Source organism: Aspergillus niger, assembly GCF_000002855.4.
Source record: "Aspergillus niger supercontig An08".
Taxonomy (NCBI): Eukaryota; Fungi; Ascomycota; class Eurotiomycetes; order Eurotiales; family Aspergillaceae; genus Aspergillus; species Aspergillus niger.
Window position 1 is genome coordinate 1,903,699 of NT_166524.1, and position 20,972 is coordinate 1,924,670.

Consider the following 20,972-nt stretch of genomic DNA (forward strand, 5'->3'; position numbering starts at 1 on the left):
TCATTCGTGGGCACGCATTGTACCGGGCACCTTTGCAGCACGTGAACCAAGATATTCCCTGTTCCTTTAAAATGATAACGACCAGTTCAGCGGCGAAGATAGACCAAGTGTAACCGAGAAAAAGCTAGTATTATTGACTCAACTATGATTACTCTACAAGAGACGGTTAGTCAATGGATGAACCAAAAGGAGACATAGAATCAAGATCCAAATATGCACAAATATTAGATAAAAGCTTGCCTTGTAATAATAATTCTCTGGCCTGTGTTGCAGCAACAGGCTAAGCCTCTGGCGCTATCTGCTGTGTTTCCGTAAACTGATACTTGCCAAATTGACGCGTGGGTAGCTTCTGCTGGAACATGAAATCCAGTTCCTCAAACGTTCGGCCTTTAGTCTCTGGCAGAAAGAAGTAACACCAAAGTGTGTCCAAGACACCGATGCCAGCAAATAGGAATCCCAGTTTGCCGCCCCAGTTGGAGCCGGTAGTGTCCAGTGCATAGGGAATGGCGACAGCAAATATGACAGACCATACCACAACAGTGACATTGGACAGGGCTATAGTGACACCTCTCAGGTTAACGGCAGAAACCTCGGACATGACGGTGAAGCACAATGGTCCCACCGACATGTCGTAGATGAGGTTGCATACCACCATGAGGGCGGACATGGCCCATGCAGGCCCTGAATTGTGTTGGGGCACTGCAGCCAAAATCCCGACGAGAAGGAGTAGCAAGGCGATCACGGTAGAGCCCCACAGATAGATGGTGCGCCGACCGGCGTATGAGATGAGAATGTAGGAGGCTAGCGTCCCAACGAAGCCCATGCATGTCAGGCCCACGTTCATTGAGAAAGCGTCCGACGTATCTAGACCAGCAATTTCAAAGAAGTAAACGGCATAGTTTATGAATAAGATATTACCACAGAGGGCTTGGATGTTGAAAGCCTGACAGGAGATAATAGTGCGCCGTAGGTTTGTACCGCGAAAGCAGTCGGTAATGCTGGGCTTGGTCCTAGAGCTTTCCTCTAAGCGGAGTGTCTCTTGGATGTGAGCGAGGTACGCGTCCACATCAACTGCGGATGTCGTCAGACGCTGAATGGATTTCCGCGCTTGCTCTGGTCGGCCTTTCTTGCAGAGCCAGTATGGAGGAGTTGGGCAGAAGTATATGAGCGAAAGGATGAAGACAGGTAGAGCCCATTGTGAGGCGAATGGGATCTTATAGGCCCACTTGCTATCCATCGTACTGGTGCCCTTGAGCAGTCCTGATGCCACTAGTTGACCAATGACATAGGACAGGTTTATGACGGCAGCAAGGACACCGCGAGCAGCAACAGGTGCAACTTCACTAACATAAGCATTGGCGAGGACAGGGTAGACACCTGTGATGAATCCGTTGAGTAGCTCGCCAACGAAGAGAAGAGCTGGGCCTTCACTAAAGAACTGAAAGAAGATGGACCCGATCGAGCCGATCGAAGCCGCAGCGAGGGTCATGCGCGGACCATACTTGTCGTAGGCGATGCCTGCCACCAGCGAGCCAGGCACACTGCCCACGTATGACGCATAATTGAAGGCAGACAGCCAAGAGGGAGCAACCGCATATTGCCCGTCCACCCATCTTCCATATGTGCGAACAAATGGGGTCAACCCTACCAGACTCCCAATCAAGGCGCCATCAAAGCCACACAGAATGACGGCTAGGTTGACGAAGCAAGACCAGAACAGGGCTGGACGGTAGAACTGACACGCCTTCCAGAATCCAAGGCTATGCTCGAATCTGGCGTGAGCCAGGGACCTTTCTGCATCATTGGTTTGTTCAATGCCAGTCTCTTCAACGTTACTAGGTAACTGTTTGACGACCTCATCATCCGGAACCCCTAAGTTTTTTCTATCTCTCTCTAAAGACATGACTAGATTAGAATCAACGATACAATAAAAGGAGCAAACCAGGTTTCTCGCTAAGGGAATCGGTCACGCACACTCTGGACGCAAGCCTCTACTTTATACTTGAGTCTTGCCGTGGTTTATCGGATTGCTATATCTTGAATTCATAGACCTGCAGGGTCCAAACACCATGAGGAGGAGGAGCAGCACGGCTGATAACGAGTTAAGTGCCAACTGGAGTCCTCCTGACTATCAGGATGAAGAAGGATGAAGGAAGAAAGGAAGGTCCAAGCAGCCCACGGTAAACCTCAGGCCAGTGATTGGTTGGGTCACCTGCCGCCACCCCCGGCCATTCCCAACTGGGAAGGCGCATTAAGTTAGTCGGGAGGAGTTGCTTATCAGTGCGTTCATCCAGCTGTATTCTTGCTTTACCAGCTATATAGATGACTGCTCTCGCTTCCGGGAGTAGTACAGTAAATTCCCTCGATTGCTTGACCATCTTTTTCTCTGTCTCATTGCCACAATCCCAATGGAGAACGCCACCATGACAACCCCGCAGCTGGTTCAAATTACACTCTCGGACGAGGAACGCGCTACTAAGACTCTCTCTTCTCATAACCTTCAAGCAGCTCTTGAGGGTCTCCATCGGGATGGCGTATGTGTCATTACTAACGGCGTTGACCCTATTCATCTCGATAAGCTGAACGATCGCATGGTCCCCGAGGCCAAGACCCTGTATGCCAATCCACAAACCCACCGCAACTTTGGCTCTCGTACCGGAAACATCCAGCAAGAGCCTGTTGTCGACTCGAGCTATATGTTTGAGGACGTTATTGCAAACCCCTGGGCAACTGCCATCACCGAATGCATGCTGGGACCCAACCCACACCTGCGTTTCTATAGCGCCAACACGGCCTTCAAAGCTGAAGACCGACAACCGGTGCATGTAGACGTGCACTTTGACTTCCCCAAGATGCCATTTGGACTATGTATCAATATAAACCTGGTGGCGACCTCTCCGGAAAATGGCGCTACTGAGCTCTGGCCTGGTAGCCACCGGGACGCCGATCCTCGAGACAGTGACGACACCGGTGTGATCCCGGAGATCGTTGAAGCACGGCGCAGGGTTTCTCCCCCAGTGCAGCCATCGCTACCCAAGGGAGCGATTATTATTCGGGATTTCCGGCTGTGGCATGCAGGCATGCCGAACCGCACGGATGACCCGCGTGTTATGCTCGTGACAATTCATTTCCCGGCGTGGTATCGTACAGACTTAAAGGTCGTGTTACCTCGGAGCTTGCAGGGAAAGGTGGACTGGGGTCATCTAGTGCCGTGCGTTGAGTGGGTGGACGAGGACTATGACTATTCGAAGGGCCGGCATGACCATGACTTTACATTGCAGCCATAGATAGCAGAAGCTTTCCAACTATTCAAGTCAACTTGACCGTAAAGATAGTCGATGAGTCAAATATACACTCTGTGAAAATGGTGCTCCGGAGCATTAGAGACATATGAGAAGCGGACAAGAATGATACCATCGTCAGTATATTTACGAACATATTGAGATTGTGATAGAAGAGTCATGTGCCATCCAAACCGAGGGTGGGGGCACAAAGAGTTGCCTGAGGCCTTAAGTAACTATTCGGCTGTGCTCCGATTGGACAACTGAGTGCTCATGCTCCACGCGGTAAGGCAGCCAATCAGCCCTGTGCCAGATTGCCGCACGGGCTGCCTAAGACGGGGGATCTCAGCGAGGCTGCCTATTCTTATATCACCAACAAGCCACCTCTGTCATCCCTCGTCGAGATATTAACCGGCTAGTACTATCTAACTCTTCTAGAAAGCAGAAAGCGTTGACCATGTCGCGCGCGTTGGCCGAGAACGACGCTATACCCAGCGACTGGCGGACTCGACAGCCGGGCTGGATCATTTGGCTGCTTATATCGGTGATACGAGTCTCACTAGTGTCTCTGGTCCTTGGCATCTACTACACAATACCCTCATTCCGGCAGAGTCCGGGATGGACATATCGCCAAGCATTCACCACCCGCCTCATGAAGCTAGCCATGACCATCATCCGCGAACTCGGCTACGCCCAGTCCCTGAGCCTGGAGCCAGACAAGCTGGGCAGCCAATGGGTTCTCATGAATCCAGCCCCGGAAGACTCGTATCGCGGTGCTTTCACAAGCGACACCATCAAACCTGAAACGATCGGCGGGACTTGGTATCCCTCACCACCATCGAAGTCATTGCCACCATTCATCGACATCGACAATGATCAAGAGCAAGAAGTAGATGACGAGAAGAGCCTAGTCATCTTATCATTCCACGGCAGCGCATTCCTATGGCTAACTGGCCGGCCCGATGACTCCGGCTTCACAGCCGACCTGCTCAACGAGAAGCTGGGTACAGGCACCCGGTCGCTATGGGTGCAGTACCGGCTAGCAGGTGGCAACAATCCCACCCCATACCCGGGGCCCATGCAAGACGCCGTGACCTCATATCTCTATCTCGTTCGAGAACTGAATATCTCGCCATCCCGTATCGTGCTCGTGGGCGACTCATCCGGAGCTACCATGGCCATGGCTCTATTGCGTCACCTCGCCTCGTTCCAGCAGGAGAGCGGCCATGAGCTTGCAGAGCTGCCCCCGCCCCGGGCGTGTCTGCTGTTTTCGCCCTCCGTTGAGTACAGCTTCGAGGGCGATTCGCAGGCTATGAACGCCCATCGGAACCTGCGGACTGACTACTGTGAAGGGAAGATGGCCGCGTGGGGTGCGCGTGCTTTTGCCCCGCCAGAGTCGGTGCGTCTGGATGATCCGTACCTATCACCGGCGTTGCATCCGTTTGCGACGCCTGTTCCCATCTTTGCCCAGGTTGGAGGTGCGGAGGTGTTGTGTGATAGTGTCCGGGGGTTTGCGGATGCGATGGGCGCTGTTCCAGGCAACATTGTCGAGTATCTGGAGGTGCCGGGGTTGCCGCATGATATTTATATGATGGGACATATCCTTGGGTGGCAGGAGGAGCAGGAGGAGATGATAGAGGCAGCTGCACGGTTTGTTCGGGGAGTCTAGCTTTTCTCTTTCGTCGAGTTTCATTCTCCGACTTTTACAAGAGGGTTTTGCCTTTGGAAATGATCTTGATACCCTGGTCTATGTAGTTTTCGGTCTCAACTCGAAAGGACGATAATTTCGTTATATTTTATCTTCCCACCATTTCTTTCCGTTTTGAGAATCCATTAGACTAGCATCTAGTTTCTAATTTGTATGGCATAGCTTATTGGAATCGATATCCACAAATGTATTCGTTTAGCATGACCAGGGGTCCCACCTGTTTTGTATATTATCTATCCATAATGTTATACGAATACGTTCAGTATCTTCTGGAAGAGGAGAGAAGAAAAATAATTCGCCTATCTACCCGTGACGATACTTGTATCGCCAGACGAAAGAGATCCATACCGTACTCACGTGCGCCTGTCATTGTCCGGTAGCATTAGTAAGAGCAAACAGCAAGATTAACTGGCAGTTATTTTGTGACCAGATTGCCTGACTAACTGTACTGGAGACAGCACTAAACTGGTGCCATTATACACAAGTGCAAAAACAGTGTGTCTGGATGAAGGTTTGCAATGCAACTATACACAGTAACTTATTCAGCAAAGTAAAGTGCTAGTGAGTAAGTAACAGCTATACACTAGTGGTAAACGAAGGTAAAAACGAAAAATAACTATGATACATCGCATGCCTCAGGCATGATGAGAATCGATAAAGGAACAGACGATTCCGTACAACAGTGTGGCACGCCAACCTACCACTCAGGCATGGTGGCAAACCAGCTCTTAATGAATTCGATGCGCTCCTCGCTAGCAGAAATAGGACCCGCACCCCAAGAGTCACCCAGCCACATAGTCTGCTTAGTCTCGGTGCTAGGCGGGAAGTGAGGGAGGCCGTCGCCGTTAGGGTTGCCGGTACGGATGAAGTTAGCCCAGTAGTTGGACATGTACTCCTCGACTTCATAGTCATAGGGGTACCAAGTAACGTTAGAGTAGTCGGAATAGGGGATGTTGTTGAAGGTGTACCAGAGTTCTGAGCCGTGATAGGCGCCCTCGCCACGGTTCTCGGCCGGGGAGCGGGTGAAGTAGTAAGTGTAGACAGGGCTCTTGGCACCACCTTCGGCCCAGGCAAGAGCCCACTGCCAGGTACCGATGCGGCTCATGTCGCGGTAGAGGGCATTGGAGTTGTTGTTGGCCTGGGAGGTAGAGTCGCCGGGGTAGAGCTTGAAAAACTCCTCGGAGAAATTCTGGAAAACTTCCTGGTAGAGAGTGTTGTAGGTGGAGGCAGTGAGACCTGGGTCTGGCTCAGCGCCGGACTCGTCCTTGTTGTTTCCGGTGAGAATGGGCACGTCGGCGTGGGCGTCGAGAAGGAGAGACTGGGTGTAGTCATGGGGGAAGACGTAGCCATCGATGTTGGGACGCCACATGGGGGGTTCCATGAAGAAGGCGGAGGCGTTGGCGAACTGAGTGCCCTCGAAGATAGTGTCGCTGAGGGAGTCGTATTCGAGCAGGGTCTCCATGGAGACAGTGGTGCGCAGTTCCTTGATGGACGTGACGTTCAGCTCCTTGAGGAACTCGATACCCTGAGCTTCGGCAGCCACCTTGGTGCGGTGGCTGGTGGCAGCACTGCCGGTCATGGGGTCGTGGGGACCGCGGGCACCGCTCTCAGAGATGACGCCGGCAACGAGGCCCTCGTTCAATGGGCTCCACATGCTGTCCAAGGCGCTGGCCGAGCCGGCCGATTGACCGCCAACAGTGATCTGGCTGGCATTACCGCCAAAGTTGGCGATATTCTCATGAACCCAGCGAAGGGCGGCTTGCTGGTCGAGGATACCGTAGTTACCGGAGCTGTTGTGGCCGGACTCGGCAGACAGTTCGGGGTGGGCGAGGAAGCCGAAGGGGCCCAACCGGTAGTTGATGGTGACAACAATGATGTCCTTGGCGGCGAGACCGGTACCATCGTAGGTCAAGACGTCGCCTGAACCACCCTCAAAGCGACCGCCGTAGATCCAGAAGTACACCGGCAAGTTCTTGGAGGTGATATCGGAGGTGTCATTGTAGTTGGGGGTCCAGATGTTCAGGTAAAGGCAGTCCTCGCTGGTGGTCTTCTTCCCGCTGCTGAAGATGCCTGCACTGCTGTAGGACTGGGCGCATTGGGGACCGAATTCCGTTGCATTCAGAACGCCAGACCAGGGCTGGGGTGACTGGGGCTCCCTCCAGCGGTTTTCACCAGTCGGGGCAGCAGCGAACGGTATACCCTTGTAGACGATGGCGGTGTCACCACCGCGGAATGGGGAGTGTGTGCCCCGCACATATCCCAGAGTGGTGTTCACGATGGGGAGGTCAGAGCCAGCTGATCTTGTCTGAATGGCTGCAGACGCAACCAGCGGCACAGCGGCTGCCACGCCGATTATAGTTGAAACAGCGCGCATGGGGAAGATCGCTGCAGCTAGATGTTGAAGAGAAAAGAATGAGTGCTGAAGGATTGCTGTTATGAAAGTGTGATGGAGTGGCAAAGTAACTGGGAGAGGTTTCCTTTTTATAAAGATGGCCTTCGAGGTATACGCAAGCTCAGAAATGCAAGTCCGAGATTCTACCAGGGGAGACTGTTTGCACCGAGGGTGGTGTCGTCATCTAGCGGGGATTTAAGCCTGTTGTGATATTGCTATGCCTGTTTGATTCGGACCGAGCCATAGTGTTATACCATTTTCTATCGGACCATAGTATCACGTTGCGTCCGGTATGAGGTTTCCCGGAAACTGCTTGGACAGCTGTGAGATGGACCAGAAGCCGTGGACTGTACTTATACTAGTTCTGCATGCCCAAATAAGCTTATCTTGAATTTACCCCGGTCATTTCGTGGATAAGCGCTCGCCACCTGTTCTGGAATTCTTCAAGAATCGTGCAGAAGTCTGTCACACCCGCCGCCATGCCAATTAAGGACTGCGAGCTCACGGCCGAGAGACCCTGCTCCACATGCTCGGAGTCCAGAATCATCAATTTGAGGCAGATATCCACAAAAGCCGGGAGTGTCGGCGTTTAATCCTCGGCTCTTGAGTTATGACCGAGATCTCGGGCCCGACCCCGAGATTGGCGGTCGATCATTCTCCAAAGTAGAGTTTTTGACCGATCAGTCGGCCCGAGTGACTTGATGCGGATGATTTATCGTCCAAGGCACATCAGGTACCAGATGTTGGCTTTTCATTCACATAGTTATTTTGTGTTCGTGTCATGGCATTCGTTGCTATTTACAAGAGATCCTTCATGGGGTTGTGCCTCCACATGGATAGCTAATGTCGTCACTGTACTCCGACAGGTCTCGCCCCGGACAGATTGACCACGCGTCCACCTCCGGCTGTCGGAGGTGCTGCCACCGCTGGTGGCTGGACCCATCCAGGAACGTTGTCATCTTCTTGTTCCCGAGCTAGGATTGTCTGCCAGACATTGGGAAAGCCAGTCGGCACGGCACCACGGAGACGCGCGCCAGGGATCGCCAGACGAGGATTCTTATGAGTCAGGAATCCACGCATCAGACCCTGTGTGAGGAGGGAGGCCAGGATGGACTCGAGCTCGCGCATCATAAGAGTAGGTTTGCCCGAGTCTTGCTCGCTGTCGGCTGGACTCGCGTACGGGTCAAGCTCATATTGCTGGTAATCGACAGGGGGCTGGCCATCAACAAGTCTGCCCGGTGGGTTTAGCTGCCACTGTCCTTGCGCATCGAAATATCCGTCCGGTGCCAAATAGTCTCCGTATTTCTCAATAAGCCCTGGGCTTGCGACCGCCTCTTGTGCGTCCAGCTCGCTGAGCCCCTCGAAATCCCGATCTGTAGCTTTGTGTACGATCTGGGACCCAACCTGATTTTGGCCCGCCTGGGAATCCGGCTCGGGCTTGGAGGCGAAGATTCCAATTGAGCTTTGGCCCGAATGGGCATGCTGAGATTGAATCCACCGGACCGCGGTGTCCAGCTTGTTCAGATAGAGGTACGGTGGCGGTCCACGTTGAGAAGGGCCAAGTGAAGGATCGCCGTGGAAACCGGCATGGATGAAGACCTTTCGTGCAAGTGACCGCCAAACAAGAATCTCGCACCGATTGCGTAGGGCAAGAAGGATGCCTTTCCGAGCGAACCATTCTGTTTCGGGGGAGCCGATTGCAAGGTGCTCGCGAAACGCAATATAATCGCCCCGAGCAATTAACCGACAAATCGGAACGAATTTGTCTACTAGCCCTTCGGCCTCAGGACGTTGCAATAACTGTAATGAGGGGAAGCGCCCTAGTATGATGTTACAAGGGATGAGGTAGGTCAGGATGACTCGTTTTTGATTCGTCGCCTGGCGGTGGCATTGATCGTAAGAAGCTTGCAGGGCGATCTGGGCGGGATAAAAGAGGTTGTTGGAGAACAGATAACGTCCGAGGTAGTATAAATAGGTGACGCGCTGCGAAGCTGGGAAATGTTTCAGAGGAGGGGATTGTGCGCTGATACTCGCAAACATTTGCTCTGCGTTTCGGAGTTTGCCGCACTGGCCTATGTTAGTCCATTGATCGCACTAGAAGAATATCCAGTCATACTTGGAAAAGCAGTTTCAGGCAAAGGTTTGCCATCAAATAGATCCCTATCCTCTTCCCTTCGGGCTTTCCGTGGATACCTGGCGTGCCACTTCTGTCCGTTAGGCACTTAATGAATGCCTCTCGAACGACATTTGCAGATTTCTCCACCAGCGTCACTTTTTCCGTAGCTTCTTCCTGGTTCGACCGGCCTTCGAGTCGCAGCAGGTGGGCGATTAAGTCAGGACGTCGATCGAGGCCCATGGCCAGCTTTGCAAGGACTTTCGAGAGGTACAAGACGGTGGGGAGGACTATAACTCCCATTTGGCTGTCACCTAATGCCAGTACACATTGGCTGAATGGCACAGTTGCGGGTCAGCAATTATGCCAGCAACGAGTTGTATAATACCTACTTCAATAGTCCTTTGAGGAGATCGTATGTTTCGAGCAGGTTGTCCAAGTTGACATCGCGTAGAAAGGTAAAGTATAGCTTCATAAAGGTAGGAAAAGCGGTCCATGGGGCGCCTTTGGTTTTAGGAACGAGGGTTTCGCATCGTCGCATTAGCTCTGTCTCTTTAGGACCGGTCGGATAATGTTGCCGCAATTCCTCCACCATTTGTCGATAAATATCGGGCAAGGGAGGCTCGAGCTGCAGATAGTCTTGAAGTTGGCGCCCATCTCGAGCCTTGACCAGGTCAGCGATGCTGGCGAAGAAACGGTCCAGAGTCGGCGTAGCCATGTTTGGTGGAGGTATGGAGGGATGGTAGCTATCGAAGGCTGTCCGTCACGGATTGCGGGGAGTCGGGCGGAGCGATCAACGATTGGCGCACATGGTGTGATGCTGAAGGCGTACCGAGTCCTGTAGGAGTAACAGGGGGGACGTCTGGCGCGTTAAGCGAGACAGATGAGGGGATTGAATGGGTGGAAGATTGTTGGAGAAAAGGGTTTAATCATGGAAATCATTTGAAGCCGAAGTCTGGGAGCTCCCACCGCCCGCTAGGCCGAATCGGGCAATTCCCGTGCCTGCGCCTGTGCCTGTTGGGGTCATTCTCTCTTCTCTCTTCTCTCGTCAACTTCATGCTCGGATGCTAGAGAGATAATCGACTTCTACGGCTTGCAGCAATGCCCATTGGGGTATTATAATCTATCACGTATCAATAAATGTTCAGAATCCCCTCTTAACACAAGCTATTGCTATGGATGAGCAGATTACTCCGTTCGGCGCCAGCACCGTTAGGCTTCGAGTGAATCTACCACTTACCTGCTTTCAATCACTTACTGGACTATAGAACGAGATTAGGACTGAGATTTACCCCAAGGGAGTAATTACTGAACATACAAAGATTCCTGAGTCGCTCAGACACTTCTATGCGACCGCGATCAAGAACGCGTAGGCATTGCAACAAGCATAGAAGGACTACGTTCGCAGGAGCTTATTAAGGCGCCAGACGTCGGAATTTAGTGCCATAGCTCATGTATGTCGCACAGGAACTTGAGAATGGTGTTACGCATGATTTTATCCGACTGGTTGAAGCTGCGGCTCGGAAACATCCAAATGGACTGGCAGGGCACGGCAGCGCAGAGCGACATATGACTTTATACATGGTGGCTGGATCCATGCTGCTCGGAGCCCAGACATTATCTATGCCTTTAACAATAAAAGAAATCTAATCGGTCTCGATCTGAGGGTAAAAAACACAAGAGGTGTGATCGTCCTCCCTACGCGGATGCCGGCGGGCTTGAATCAAGTCGGATACCCTGTTGGACTCATGCGACCCATTGATGAGCGCGCTCGTATAACCAAGCAATGATCAAGGACAGAGAACGTGATTATCATCGACTGGCTGGGGAAAACCTCCAATGCAGGGCATCCAGGGCCGTGATGAATGAAACATGGAAATTGGCTGTGGCCCGCCTTCACATGCTTCGATCCACCCTCTACGTCATTGCCATCATCATCATTATCGCTTCCGTCCGGTTTCCGCTGCCCTAGAAAAGCACCCCTCCCCGTTCCTGTTCTTCTACCCTAAACGTCCCATTCTTTTATTTCTGACAGTGACCTATATCCATTGACTACAGTATCTTTACACACACTTCACTCGCTAAGCGAATCGCCATCATGGCGGAATCAGAGTCCGTCTTCTCCCTGTCGGCATTTATCCGCAACCCCCTCCTCCAGTCTTTCACCATATGCTACATGCTCTTTCAGAATCTCCTCAACTGGATCTTTGCACCTAATCCGCCAAAGCCTTCCTCGGTTGCCAATGGCGTTCCGAAAAAGCGCGTCGCTGTAATTGGAGCTGGTCTGACTGGAGTATCTGCAGCCGCCCATTGTGTAGGCCATGGCTTCGATGTGGAAATCTTCGAAGCCAGATCGAAAGACAAGGGACTCGGAGGTATCTGGAGTGTAAGCTACGGCCATAAGAAACCCTCACTTTGATGCCCTTACTAATTGCACATAGCGAGTGAACTCTACTTCCTCCCTGCAGATCCACAGCATCATGTACCGTTTCCACCCGTCAGTGCAGTACGACACAGCCTATCCCACCCAAGCAGAGATCAAAGAACAGATCGTCGACCTCTGGAAGCGGTATGGCCTGCAAAAACACACGACATTCAATACCCCAGTGACTTCCGTCAAACAAACGAAGAACGGCCGATGGATTATCAATAACGAGGAAGACAAGTACGGCCGCTTCGACGGCATCATCGCATCCGTTGGCGTGTGCGGTGATCCGAAAATGCCTACAATGCCAGACCAGGACCGCTTCAAGGGCGAAATATACCACTCCTCCGAACTCGACGGGAGACAAGTCGAAGGCAAAAGAGTCCTCATCGTTGGCGGCGGTGCCAGCGCCATCGAGGCCCTCGAGTTCGCTGTGAAATCCAAGGCCGCTGAAATCGACGTCCTCTCCCGATCCGATAAATGGATTATTCCCCGAAACGTCTTCGTCCAGTCCCTCCTGGCCATGAACATCCTCGGCCAGGAAACCTCCCTCTCCTGGATCCCCGAATCCCTCCTCCGTAAATTTTTCTACCGTGACCTCTCCGACATCGCCCCCTCGGGCGGCCTCTTCACCCAAACCCCCATGGCCAACTCCGAACTCTTCGAACAAATCCGCGATGGCAAAGCCCGCTGGCTCCGCGGCGACATCGTCTCCCTCGAAGAGGACGGCGTGCGCTTCAACTTCCGCGGCAATGGCGTCCCCAAAGGCGGACCCGGCCACGAAGACCTTGTCCCCGGCGACATAATCATCCTCGCTACGGGCTTCAAGCGCCCTTCCCTCTCCTTCCTCCCCAACGACGCCTTCGAAGAACCCTACTCCCCTCCAAGCTGGTACCTCCAGGTCTTCCCGCCCAAATACCCCAGCATCTGCGCCAACAACAGCACCTACGTCAACGCCATCGGCACCGTCGGAAACATGCACATTGGCATCTACACCCGATTTCTGTTGATGTTCCTGACAGACCCGCTATCCCGTCCGACCGAAGGCCGCATGAGGACCTGGATCGACTTCACCCGGTTCATGAAAAGGCTGTCGCCTGTTGGCGCGTTCGATTTTTTTACGTACACTGAGCTGTTGTATTGGTTTGTGTTTTGTATCCTGGTCAATCCATTCCGGTGGAAGTGGGCCCCCTTTGTCTTGTTTGGGGTCGGGTGGACGCTGCCGTTGGAGGTGGTCAAGCAGGAGGAGAATTTCCGGAAGGAGTTGAGACGACAGCATTAGGCTATGAACAATTGGGGTGGACTTCGTGTTAGAGATTGAGTGGATGAAAAGGTGGTTTGGACCTTAACCAACTGATGGAAATATATCATTTGGATATGGTGTTGAGGATAGTGGATGTACCATGTCCCTGATGATGATGACGACAATGATTGCTTATTTACTACTAGCTATGTGATCTATGATGACTTTCATGCAGCAATAGTGCATTGAATATAAAAAAATGAAGATTTTTAAATCCACTAAGTAGCATAAAAAGCATCAGCCTAGAAGACGGATTTACCTTAGTTGTACTACGCATGCATGATATCTGCAGTAACAGCCAGTGGCATATATATCTATACTATATGGCCAAGTCAGTCAGCTAAAGTGCTGATGGAGGCTGACCTGCTAGTAGTAGATCCACATGTGCAACGTCGAAAACGCCCGTGAAACTATTCACAATGCTTAACTCGATTAGTAGTAGTACTACTCTAGCAACAACTCCCGGTAGTACAGTAAAACCACCTGCAGTTCATAAGTCTTATTTCATATATTCCTCTATATCTTCGGATATATTTCAAAAATGTCTATACTCCAACTAAGCCCAAACAATTCACATCCACCTACCTCTATACCTATACCTATACCTACTTCCCCTTCTTCAACAGATACTCACCTCCCCACCACGCCCGATAAACCCCATACAACCCACTCACCGGCCACACATTCCACAGCACATTCCCCGCCCACTGGCCCCATCCCATCTCTGCTTGCCTTTCTTTCTCCGTGATAGATGGGTGCAAATCCACCCGGACCTTCTCATACAGATTCTTCAGGTAGCCCGCATGATACTTCTCCCGGAGGGCATCATACCGCTTCTTATCGTATATATCCCAGAACTCGTCTTCCGTGTAATACGCGCATGCGTACAGCCACTTCTTGCCGCCCAAATCGCGGACTTTGTGCTCGAGACGCCGGTTTTGGGCAATGAATTGGGCGCCGCGGTAGGGGGAGGGCGCCCAGAGGCCGAAGTTGAGAAGATATTCATCTTCTCCCTTCTCTGCTGATGGGGGAGAGGGAAGGGAGGGTTTGCCTCGGCCGAGGATTTGGGGGTTACTTGTGCTTGTCTTGTCAGTGACTTTGAGTGGACAGAGCCAGATGGGATATGCGCCGAAGTTATTTGGCTCGTCGAGCCACGTGACGAAGGTGTCTGCGGAGGAGTATGGAACAGCTACGTCTTGAATGATGTATTGATTGGAGTGGCCACTGGCGTGCAGGGCGTGGTACATGACGCGCGTGTGCATGAAGTAGTCAAGCAGGTAGCGGGTGATGCGGTTGAAGGGTGTTATGAAGTATTTATAGGCGTAGCGGCCGGTCCAAAAGGCACCGCGGTCGTAGCGGAAGAGATAGTCAGGAAGGGGTACGAGCTCGGTCGTTGGTTCTACGGGGGCTGATGATGGGGGCGGTATACGCCCCGAGCGTTGAGCATGAAGATAGAACCAGGGATCGTGGGGACGGGTGAAGTGTTGAATCTTGTAATTTTGTGTCTTGTCGTCTGTGGAGGGGGAACCATCGCTCAGTCGCCCTGCGCATACCACTACATGGTCCTTGGCGAAGACTATCCCGTCCAGGTAATCAACATCAGGGTCCTGGGTCTTCTCATTGAATATCTGCCTCGCATCACTGATGCTACGAGCCGGAATATAGGACAGTTCGACAAACGGCTTGGCGTCACGACATTGGATCTTCAGCATGGTGATCACGCCCATGGTACCGAACGCGGAAGCTGCGGCATTGAACAATTCCGCATTTTCGGTGCGGGAGGCCATACGAATCTCCCCATTACCAAGGATTATCTCAATGCGAGTCACTGTGGCATCGAAGAAGCCATGTCGGAACGAACTGCTCTCGCCGGAGGTGCCGGAGAATCCGCCGCCTGCGGTGATGCCGGGAAACTCCATGACGACTAGCGGGACCAAGTTATGGGCAAGTGTGGCATTCAGTAGAGCATCCATTGGGACATTGGGCTCTACCTGAACGGTTTTGGCAGCATGATCAACGGAGAGGACGTTCGTCAGGTGGGCAGTACTGATGGTATTGGTAGGGGTGAGGCTGGCATTGCGGGTGGAGTTGGTGCTTCCATGGTATATGCGGAAGGGAGTGCAGGTTTCGTGAAAGCGGGCGATTTGGGCGCAGAGAGGAGTGATGCGATCGGCGTGGGTAGCCATGGTGAAGAGGAGGGAAGTGGAATGGAAGGGTAGGAGGGATGAATCGCGGGACTCGAGTTGAACGTGCGGAGATCCGGATAAGCTGGGGCCAGTTTGGCGGTTGCCTGGTGCGGGGATGATATCATAGCCAGGGGATGGTATGATGGATCACCAACCTCCTCCATTTCCTTAATTTTCTATCACAATCCGCTGCTCCAAGCGCGGCGAGATACCCGGTGTCCATGTCGGCGTGAATTCTCCAACTTCATCCGCGTCATTAATGGGTGATGGCTGCAGGCCCGTCCGGTGCATCCACGTTCGCACCGCCTTGCGCGCCAGACGCAGGCGGCGTTCCTCCTCGGTAGCTGACCGCGCCGGCAGAGTAACATAGTTCGTAGTCGGACGAGGAGAGGTAAGAATGTCGGGGTCGGTATCGGAGTCCGAGTCCATCGACTCGTCCTCCCCGTTCAGGCCCACACCTCGACTCCCAGTCTCCTCGGTTTCTACGATCTCGGGAAACCGACCATAATAGTAGTTCTTCGACCGCGACAGAGGGGGTCGGTATGGCACCTTGTTTGATTCTGGAGACGGCTGGCGGGACGGCGGTTTCAGCCATCCATTGCAATGGAGGCTATCATGCACGTTGCTCCAGTGTCGGGTCATGCTGGGACCCCAGCGACGCCATCGACCCAACACTCGCAAACTCAGGAAATACTGGCGGAGTAGCGTGCTGATCAGGATGCCACTCTCTTCATCTACGATCTCTTCGACTTCGCCGCCCTCTGACTGCACCAGTAGAGACGCAAACCCGTCCTTTCCACGGGCCATGTATCCGCGGGTTGCCAAAGTGTACTGCCCATCGAAGTCAATCGGCTCCCCACCGACCTGGGCCCAGTTGATGCGGGAGCCCGAAGGGGCCGAGGGGTTGTAGCTAAAAGCAATGTTCGACACCTGGGTAAACCGTCCTTCGAGCGCCGGAAGCTGGCTCACTCCATTCTCCAGGGCATCGAAGAGCGCACGGCCCTTGATGCGCAACAGTACGACCGGATCTTCGAATGGGAAACAGTTGAGGATGTCCTTTAGTCGCAAGATCCCTGGCGGGTAAATCTGATCACCACGTATAGTCCCGCCAGCCATTATCGCACAATCAGCCCCGTAGTAAAACCGCATGAGGTCGCATGCAAAGTTCCCAAGATTGGACTCCTTCTGACGCACAGTCGAGAAGCGGCCATCAAGTGCGACCGTAGTGTACCCAATCGGCTTCTCCAGTTTCGCCGCCAAGCTAGACGTCAAGCGATCCACCATGGCCGTCGTTGTAGGATCCTCTGGAATCGACCGAACGATATCCCGGCGCACGATACTGAAGTCCCATCCTTCACCGTCCTCCTTGCGCCAAGCCTCGATGTAGCTCAATTGCTTGAAGTCCGTGCCCGACCGAAGTACATGAGTACCATTGATCACCGCATGTGCATAAAAATGATCATGGCCACCCAGGATTATATCAATCATACCCGGCGGGAGCTTCTGAGCCAGCTTGTAGTCGTTCGGTTCGCGTTGGTGGGTGACCGCCACAATCAATTCGGCGCCTTGTTCACGCAGACGCGGGACTAGCTCCAGCGCCGTCTTGTACGCCGATTTGTAAACGAGGTTCGGAGGAAGGGCATTGATCGTTCCAAGCCTGCTCAAAATTAGTCTATCTACCCCATGTATACCATAAACCAGGCAATCAAACATACCATTCTCTCTCACCCAAACCAATCACACCCACCTTGATCCCGTTAGACGAGGTCAACATCAATGTCTTCTCGCAGTTCGCAATCGGCACATCCTTTCCCAGATCAAGATCCAGAACATTAGCCAATAGCCACGGAAACCGACACTGTGTACGTAGATGGCGAAACTGAGCGACACCGAAATCGAGATCGTGGTTCTGCGGATAACCATGTCAGCTTTTCTCCAGTGCAGCACGGGTTGTATTCCTAACATACACCAACACAGGCTACATCCGTCCCTGCTTTATTCAGGAATGGCACCATGTGCCGCCCTTTTGTGACAGTGCTTTCGAGACTGGGGTTGTAGGCATCGCCGGAGAAGAAGGTCAAGACGTTTGGTTGTTCGGAAAAGGAGGGGTCGTTGCGGTAGTAGTTGACGACGGATTGGAATCGGGCTACGCCGCCGACTGGTTCTGCGGATCCTTCTCTGAAGAATTGTCAGATTTTTGCTAAAGAGGTGTGTAGGAAGCTATTGTGTAGGGATTGGGGAGCATACTCCACGTGGTAGACGTCATTGTAGTGGATCAGACGGAGGTGCGGCGGACCGGTCCTGGAGGAAGGATGGGTGACGGACAGACCGTCGGTAGGGACAGAGGGCATTCCTTGAGTGATGATAATAATGACGAGTATAGTAACAATAGAAATAACGACGGACAGAGCGATAGAGTGTGTAAATGGGAGGAAAGAAGGCAAGAGAAACAAAGAGGGAGGATGAGGGGCGAGTGTTGAGGGGCATCCATCCAGGCAAGGGACGTCACGGGTCCAAGTCCAATCAGGCACCGCCCATTAGGAGAATGCCGATCGGATCGACGGCATGCCCGTGCGGAGTGCCTGAACAACAACATTGTGACCAATCTCACAGCATGATTACTATCATATAGCTCCATACAATCTATACACAGTATTCGCCACTATTTCCTCATCAGCCAACAAAATACCCCTCCGTCCCTTCGTCCGTTCTCTCCACCTTCAATTCCGCCCACTCAACCCCATCCAAAACCGCCACTCGTATCGGCACAATAGCCAACTTCTCCTTGACAATCTCCTGCTTCTCCGGCGGAAGACTGTCCACCACCGACTGCGGCGGTCCATGCAACTTCATACCCACTTGCACACCGCATATGTTGCAGAATTGGTGTCCGGTGAAGCCCCGTCCAAAGCAGTACTCAGTCAAGCTCTCTTCGCCGTGGAGAGTAACCTGTGATCGGTGGGGATATATGCAGATGTTTGCGTTCTGAGATACAAGTTAGTGAGGACTCATAATAAGAATGATTGAGATGAAAGGTAGGTGATATATACCCGCTGGCAAATACTGCAATTATCCTCCTTCACTTCGATCTCCAGTAGTGGCTTGGTTTGGATGGAGAGACGGACTGCGCTGCAGTGGCAGCTGCCGGTGTAGATCTTCTCAGATGGGGTTTCAGTGTCGATGTGGGTGGGTTCTGTAGGAAAACTACCGTGCGATGTATTGTGCGGAGTATAGCTAAAAAGTTGAGTCTGGTATAGTCCCCAAGGCATCTGTATGTTTGAGAGCGAGCTCACCTCTCAACTCTCAACTTGAACGGATTTACCCCCAACAACGCCCGCGCCTTCATCCATACCAGTCAGTCAGTCAGACAATTGATAGCCTCCCCCGGAGCACACGTCAAACCACTCACATTAACCCCTAATCCAACCTCCCCGGACGGCATCTCATGTCCACGAACCAATATTCCCGTTCCACAAGTCGGGCAGAACTACAGTAAGACACAGTTTAACATTGTTTAAACACCACCGGAACCTCGCATCGCTACTTACCATATGCTCTCCATGAATCCCATCACCAGAGTAGCAAACCAACTCCCCAGCCCCCCGTGTAACTTGAAATTCTTTTTCAGCAGGGAAAAGCCACAGGTACCCCTTCTTGGCACAGAGGGTGCAACGACATGCATGCACTGTTTTTAAAGGGTGGGAAAGATGTAGTTCAAATTGAGATAGGCCGCAATGGCAGGTTCCCTTGTATTGGTGGGTGTCTGGGATAGGGATCATTGGGGGGTTGGTTAGTCGGACGGGTTTAAAAGGCCAGGGTAGTTAGATGATAGTGGGTGGCAAGGGAGCAACTAATAAGTGCAATCTTGAGGGGTTGCCAGATGATATATGATGAGAATAGCATCCTTGTGAACAGGTGGCTGGCTTATCATGGAAGGATTGATTGGTTCCCCCGCTTGTGGTGGCTTATCGTCTGCTTACTGGTCCCTTGACTTTCCATCACCGTGTGGTTGTCAGGTAACGAAACGAGTGAAATTGAACGGTATCGATTAAAGCATTAAGTAAACACATGTAGATCCAGAAGGAACGCATGGGGATAGATCAACTCACAAGCCGGCGAGAGCCTGGTGCGCGAAGAGGTAGCCACGTAAAAAAAAAAAAAGCATGCCACGATCAAAGAGACATAGAGCAAGAAAAACATAGACATCGTATGCTTTTATCGAAGCAAGGGGGTATTTCATCAGTCATCATACTCTGTAAGTATCCAACAAGAATACTTCTACTCATCATGGGGCAGTCATAAATCATCATACCATACAGCGCGCGCTGATCAAGCCCAGGAACCTCTTCGCGAGGTGTCAGACGCGCTGTCAATCCAGCGGAAAAGATCGATTCCATCGTCCAGAACAACAATCTCTCCGTTCAACCAGTTGGTTGCCAGAACATCGGGCGGCAGAGTAGCCGGCAGTGCGGGAGGATTGACCGATAGGATGCGATCCAGGATACTCGAGATGACCCTTCGCGCGCGCTGACAGACCTCATACATGCCATCGTGCGGGCGGACAACATACTGCAGGTGCGAAGCGAAGACAGTCAGTTTTTGGATGACTTCCGATCGCCGGAAGACGCTGGCGGGAAGCTGGGACTGGGATTCGGCTTGGCAGAGCAGCTCGATTGCTAAGACGCCGGCTGCTGGGACACCGAAAGACGCAGCCTAAAGATAGGTAAGTACGAAAGTGCAGGAAGTGCAGGAAGCGAAGGGGTGACAGCACGCACATTATATCCAACATTGTAAGTTCCTGTTCTCGAGCCGATCTCCTTGCCGATAAGCTCCAGGATCGTGCTGAGAATGTTTTGTGACACACTGACCAAGCCCTCGGATCCGCTTTGTGCCCGGCGCACGAGAACGCGGTAGAGGAGGAAGTCATTGTAGAGGAAATTAAGATACAATGGAACGAGAACGCTGCTATCGTTGGTGTCCGGATCACTCGGGCGCCAGCGGAGGAAGCCAGGCAGGTCGTTCCATGTCTTATGAGATTGCTGCGAAACCTCCCTATAATGCACATTAGCTCCGATCCGCAGTCCTCAAATACCTGTTGCGGCACACTTACTGGACTTTGCGCGGCAAATCCTCAATACGTCGGCTCAGAGACAGCTCTAGGATCTGCTCTCTCGTAGATCCAATAAGAAGGGCGATGCGCATCCACGCAGCCTGTCCCACAATACCCTGGGTGTTCCAGCCAGTCTTGTCAAGTAGGCTGATGGCAGCCTCGCGGACCTTTGGCTCCGCCAGTATCTCTTCGTAACTCAAATCTAGAGGAAACTGCACATCGTAGTAGCGCCAGCTGATCTGAGGAGGCCTTCCCAAGAAGGTTGCCAGCTGCTTGTCAATACTGTAAGCCCCGGCAACTAGTCGCTTGCGGAGTTCAAGCAAGAAGAACGGAATACGTTTCTCCTCAGGCGCATTATGACTGAGCGTAAACACTGTCGTCGAAAGATCGGCCAGCCTTCTCCAAGCCCGAGGATCTATATCCTGATTAGCACAGTCCCCCAATACCCCCCCCC

The 20,972-nt window shown here is 52.4% G+C and overlaps 11 protein-coding genes across 11 annotated transcripts; 4 read left to right on the forward strand and 7 right to left on the reverse strand.

Annotated features, from left to right (window-relative positions):
- Positions 1–280: 280 nt before the first annotated feature.
- Positions 281–2,378, reverse strand: An08g08000 (uncharacterized protein; the record flags this gene model as incomplete). The annotated part of the gene is made up of 2 exons (XM_001392878.3): positions 281–1,855; positions 2,115–2,378. 2 exons carry the CDS (start codon positions 2,376–2,378, stop codon positions 281–283), a joined length of 1,839 nt encoding a protein of 612 aa, XP_001392915.3.
- Positions 2,379–2,408: 30 nt separating this feature from the next.
- On the forward strand, positions 2,409–3,287 carry An08g08010 (uncharacterized protein; the record flags this gene model as incomplete). Its single annotated transcript, XM_001392879.3, has 1 exon — positions 2,409–3,287. The coding sequence occupies one exon, from the start codon at positions 2,409–2,411 to the stop codon at positions 3,285–3,287; it is 879 nt and encodes a 292-aa protein (XP_001392916.1).
- Positions 3,288–3,933: 646 nt separating this feature from the next.
- An08g08020 (uncharacterized protein) lies at positions 3,934–4,950 on the forward strand (the record flags this gene model as incomplete). The annotated part of the gene is made up of 1 exon (XM_001392880.3): positions 3,934–4,950. One exon carries the CDS (start codon positions 3,934–3,936, stop codon positions 4,948–4,950), a length of 1,017 nt encoding a protein of 338 aa, XP_001392917.3.
- A 736-nt stretch (positions 4,951–5,686) lies between these two features.
- On the reverse strand, positions 5,687–7,363 carry An08g08030 (uncharacterized protein; the record flags this gene model as incomplete). Its single annotated transcript, XM_001392881.1, has 1 exon — positions 5,687–7,363. The coding sequence occupies one exon, from the start codon at positions 7,361–7,363 to the stop codon at positions 5,687–5,689; it is 1,677 nt and encodes a 558-aa protein (XP_001392918.1).
- A 161-nt stretch (positions 7,364–7,524) lies between these two features.
- An08g08040 (uncharacterized protein) lies at positions 7,525–9,797 on the reverse strand (the record flags this gene model as incomplete). The annotated part of the gene is made up of 5 exons (XM_001392882.3): positions 7,525–7,582; positions 7,662–7,702; positions 7,779–7,898; positions 8,240–9,448; positions 9,498–9,797. 5 exons carry the CDS (start codon positions 9,795–9,797, stop codon positions 7,525–7,527), a joined length of 1,728 nt encoding a protein of 575 aa, XP_001392919.3.
- Positions 9,798–9,832: 35 nt separating this feature from the next.
- An08g08050 (uncharacterized protein) lies at positions 9,833–11,284 on the forward strand (the record flags this gene model as incomplete). Its single annotated transcript, XM_059749216.1, has 7 exons — positions 9,833–9,952; positions 10,053–10,139; positions 10,224–10,404; positions 10,449–10,516; positions 10,643–10,717; positions 10,834–10,923; positions 11,051–11,284. The coding sequence occupies 7 exons, from the start codon at positions 9,833–9,835 to the stop codon at positions 11,282–11,284; spliced, it is 855 nt and encodes a 284-aa protein (XP_059604148.1).
- Positions 11,285–11,592: 308 nt separating this feature from the next.
- An08g08060 (uncharacterized protein) lies at positions 11,593–13,201 on the forward strand (the record flags this gene model as incomplete). Its single annotated transcript, XM_001392884.3, has 2 exons — positions 11,593–11,880; positions 11,936–13,201. 2 exons carry the CDS (start codon positions 11,593–11,595, stop codon positions 13,199–13,201), a joined length of 1,554 nt encoding a protein of 517 aa, XP_001392921.1.
- A 361-nt stretch (positions 13,202–13,562) lies between these two features.
- Positions 13,563–15,408, reverse strand: An08g08070 (uncharacterized protein; the record flags this gene model as incomplete). The annotated part of the gene is made up of 2 exons (XM_059749217.1): positions 13,563–13,705; positions 13,857–15,408. 2 exons carry the CDS (start codon positions 15,406–15,408, stop codon positions 13,563–13,565), a joined length of 1,695 nt encoding a protein of 564 aa, XP_059604149.1.
- Positions 15,409–15,576: 168 nt separating this feature from the next.
- An08g08080 (uncharacterized protein) lies at positions 15,577–17,759 on the reverse strand (the record flags this gene model as incomplete). Its single annotated transcript, XM_001392886.3, has 4 exons — positions 15,577–17,065; positions 17,124–17,317; positions 17,376–17,586; positions 17,656–17,759. The coding sequence occupies 4 exons, from the start codon at positions 17,757–17,759 to the stop codon at positions 15,577–15,579; spliced, it is 1,998 nt and encodes a 665-aa protein (XP_001392923.1).
- Positions 17,760–18,081: 322 nt separating this feature from the next.
- On the reverse strand, positions 18,082–19,187 carry An08g08090 (uncharacterized protein; the record flags this gene model as incomplete). The annotated part of the gene is made up of 5 exons (XM_001392887.3): positions 18,082–18,393; positions 18,459–18,642; positions 18,702–18,748; positions 18,818–18,895; positions 18,957–19,187. 5 exons carry the CDS (start codon positions 19,185–19,187, stop codon positions 18,082–18,084), a joined length of 852 nt encoding a protein of 283 aa, XP_001392924.3.
- A 550-nt stretch (positions 19,188–19,737) lies between these two features.
- Positions 19,738–20,931, reverse strand: An08g08100 (uncharacterized protein; the record flags this gene model as incomplete). Its single annotated transcript, XM_001392888.3, has 3 exons — positions 19,738–20,121; positions 20,184–20,460; positions 20,519–20,931. Coding segments are annotated over 3 exons (1,074 nt in total), but the record flags the coding sequence as incomplete, so codon positions are not given.
- Between the last annotated feature and the right edge of the window lie 41 nt (positions 20,932–20,972).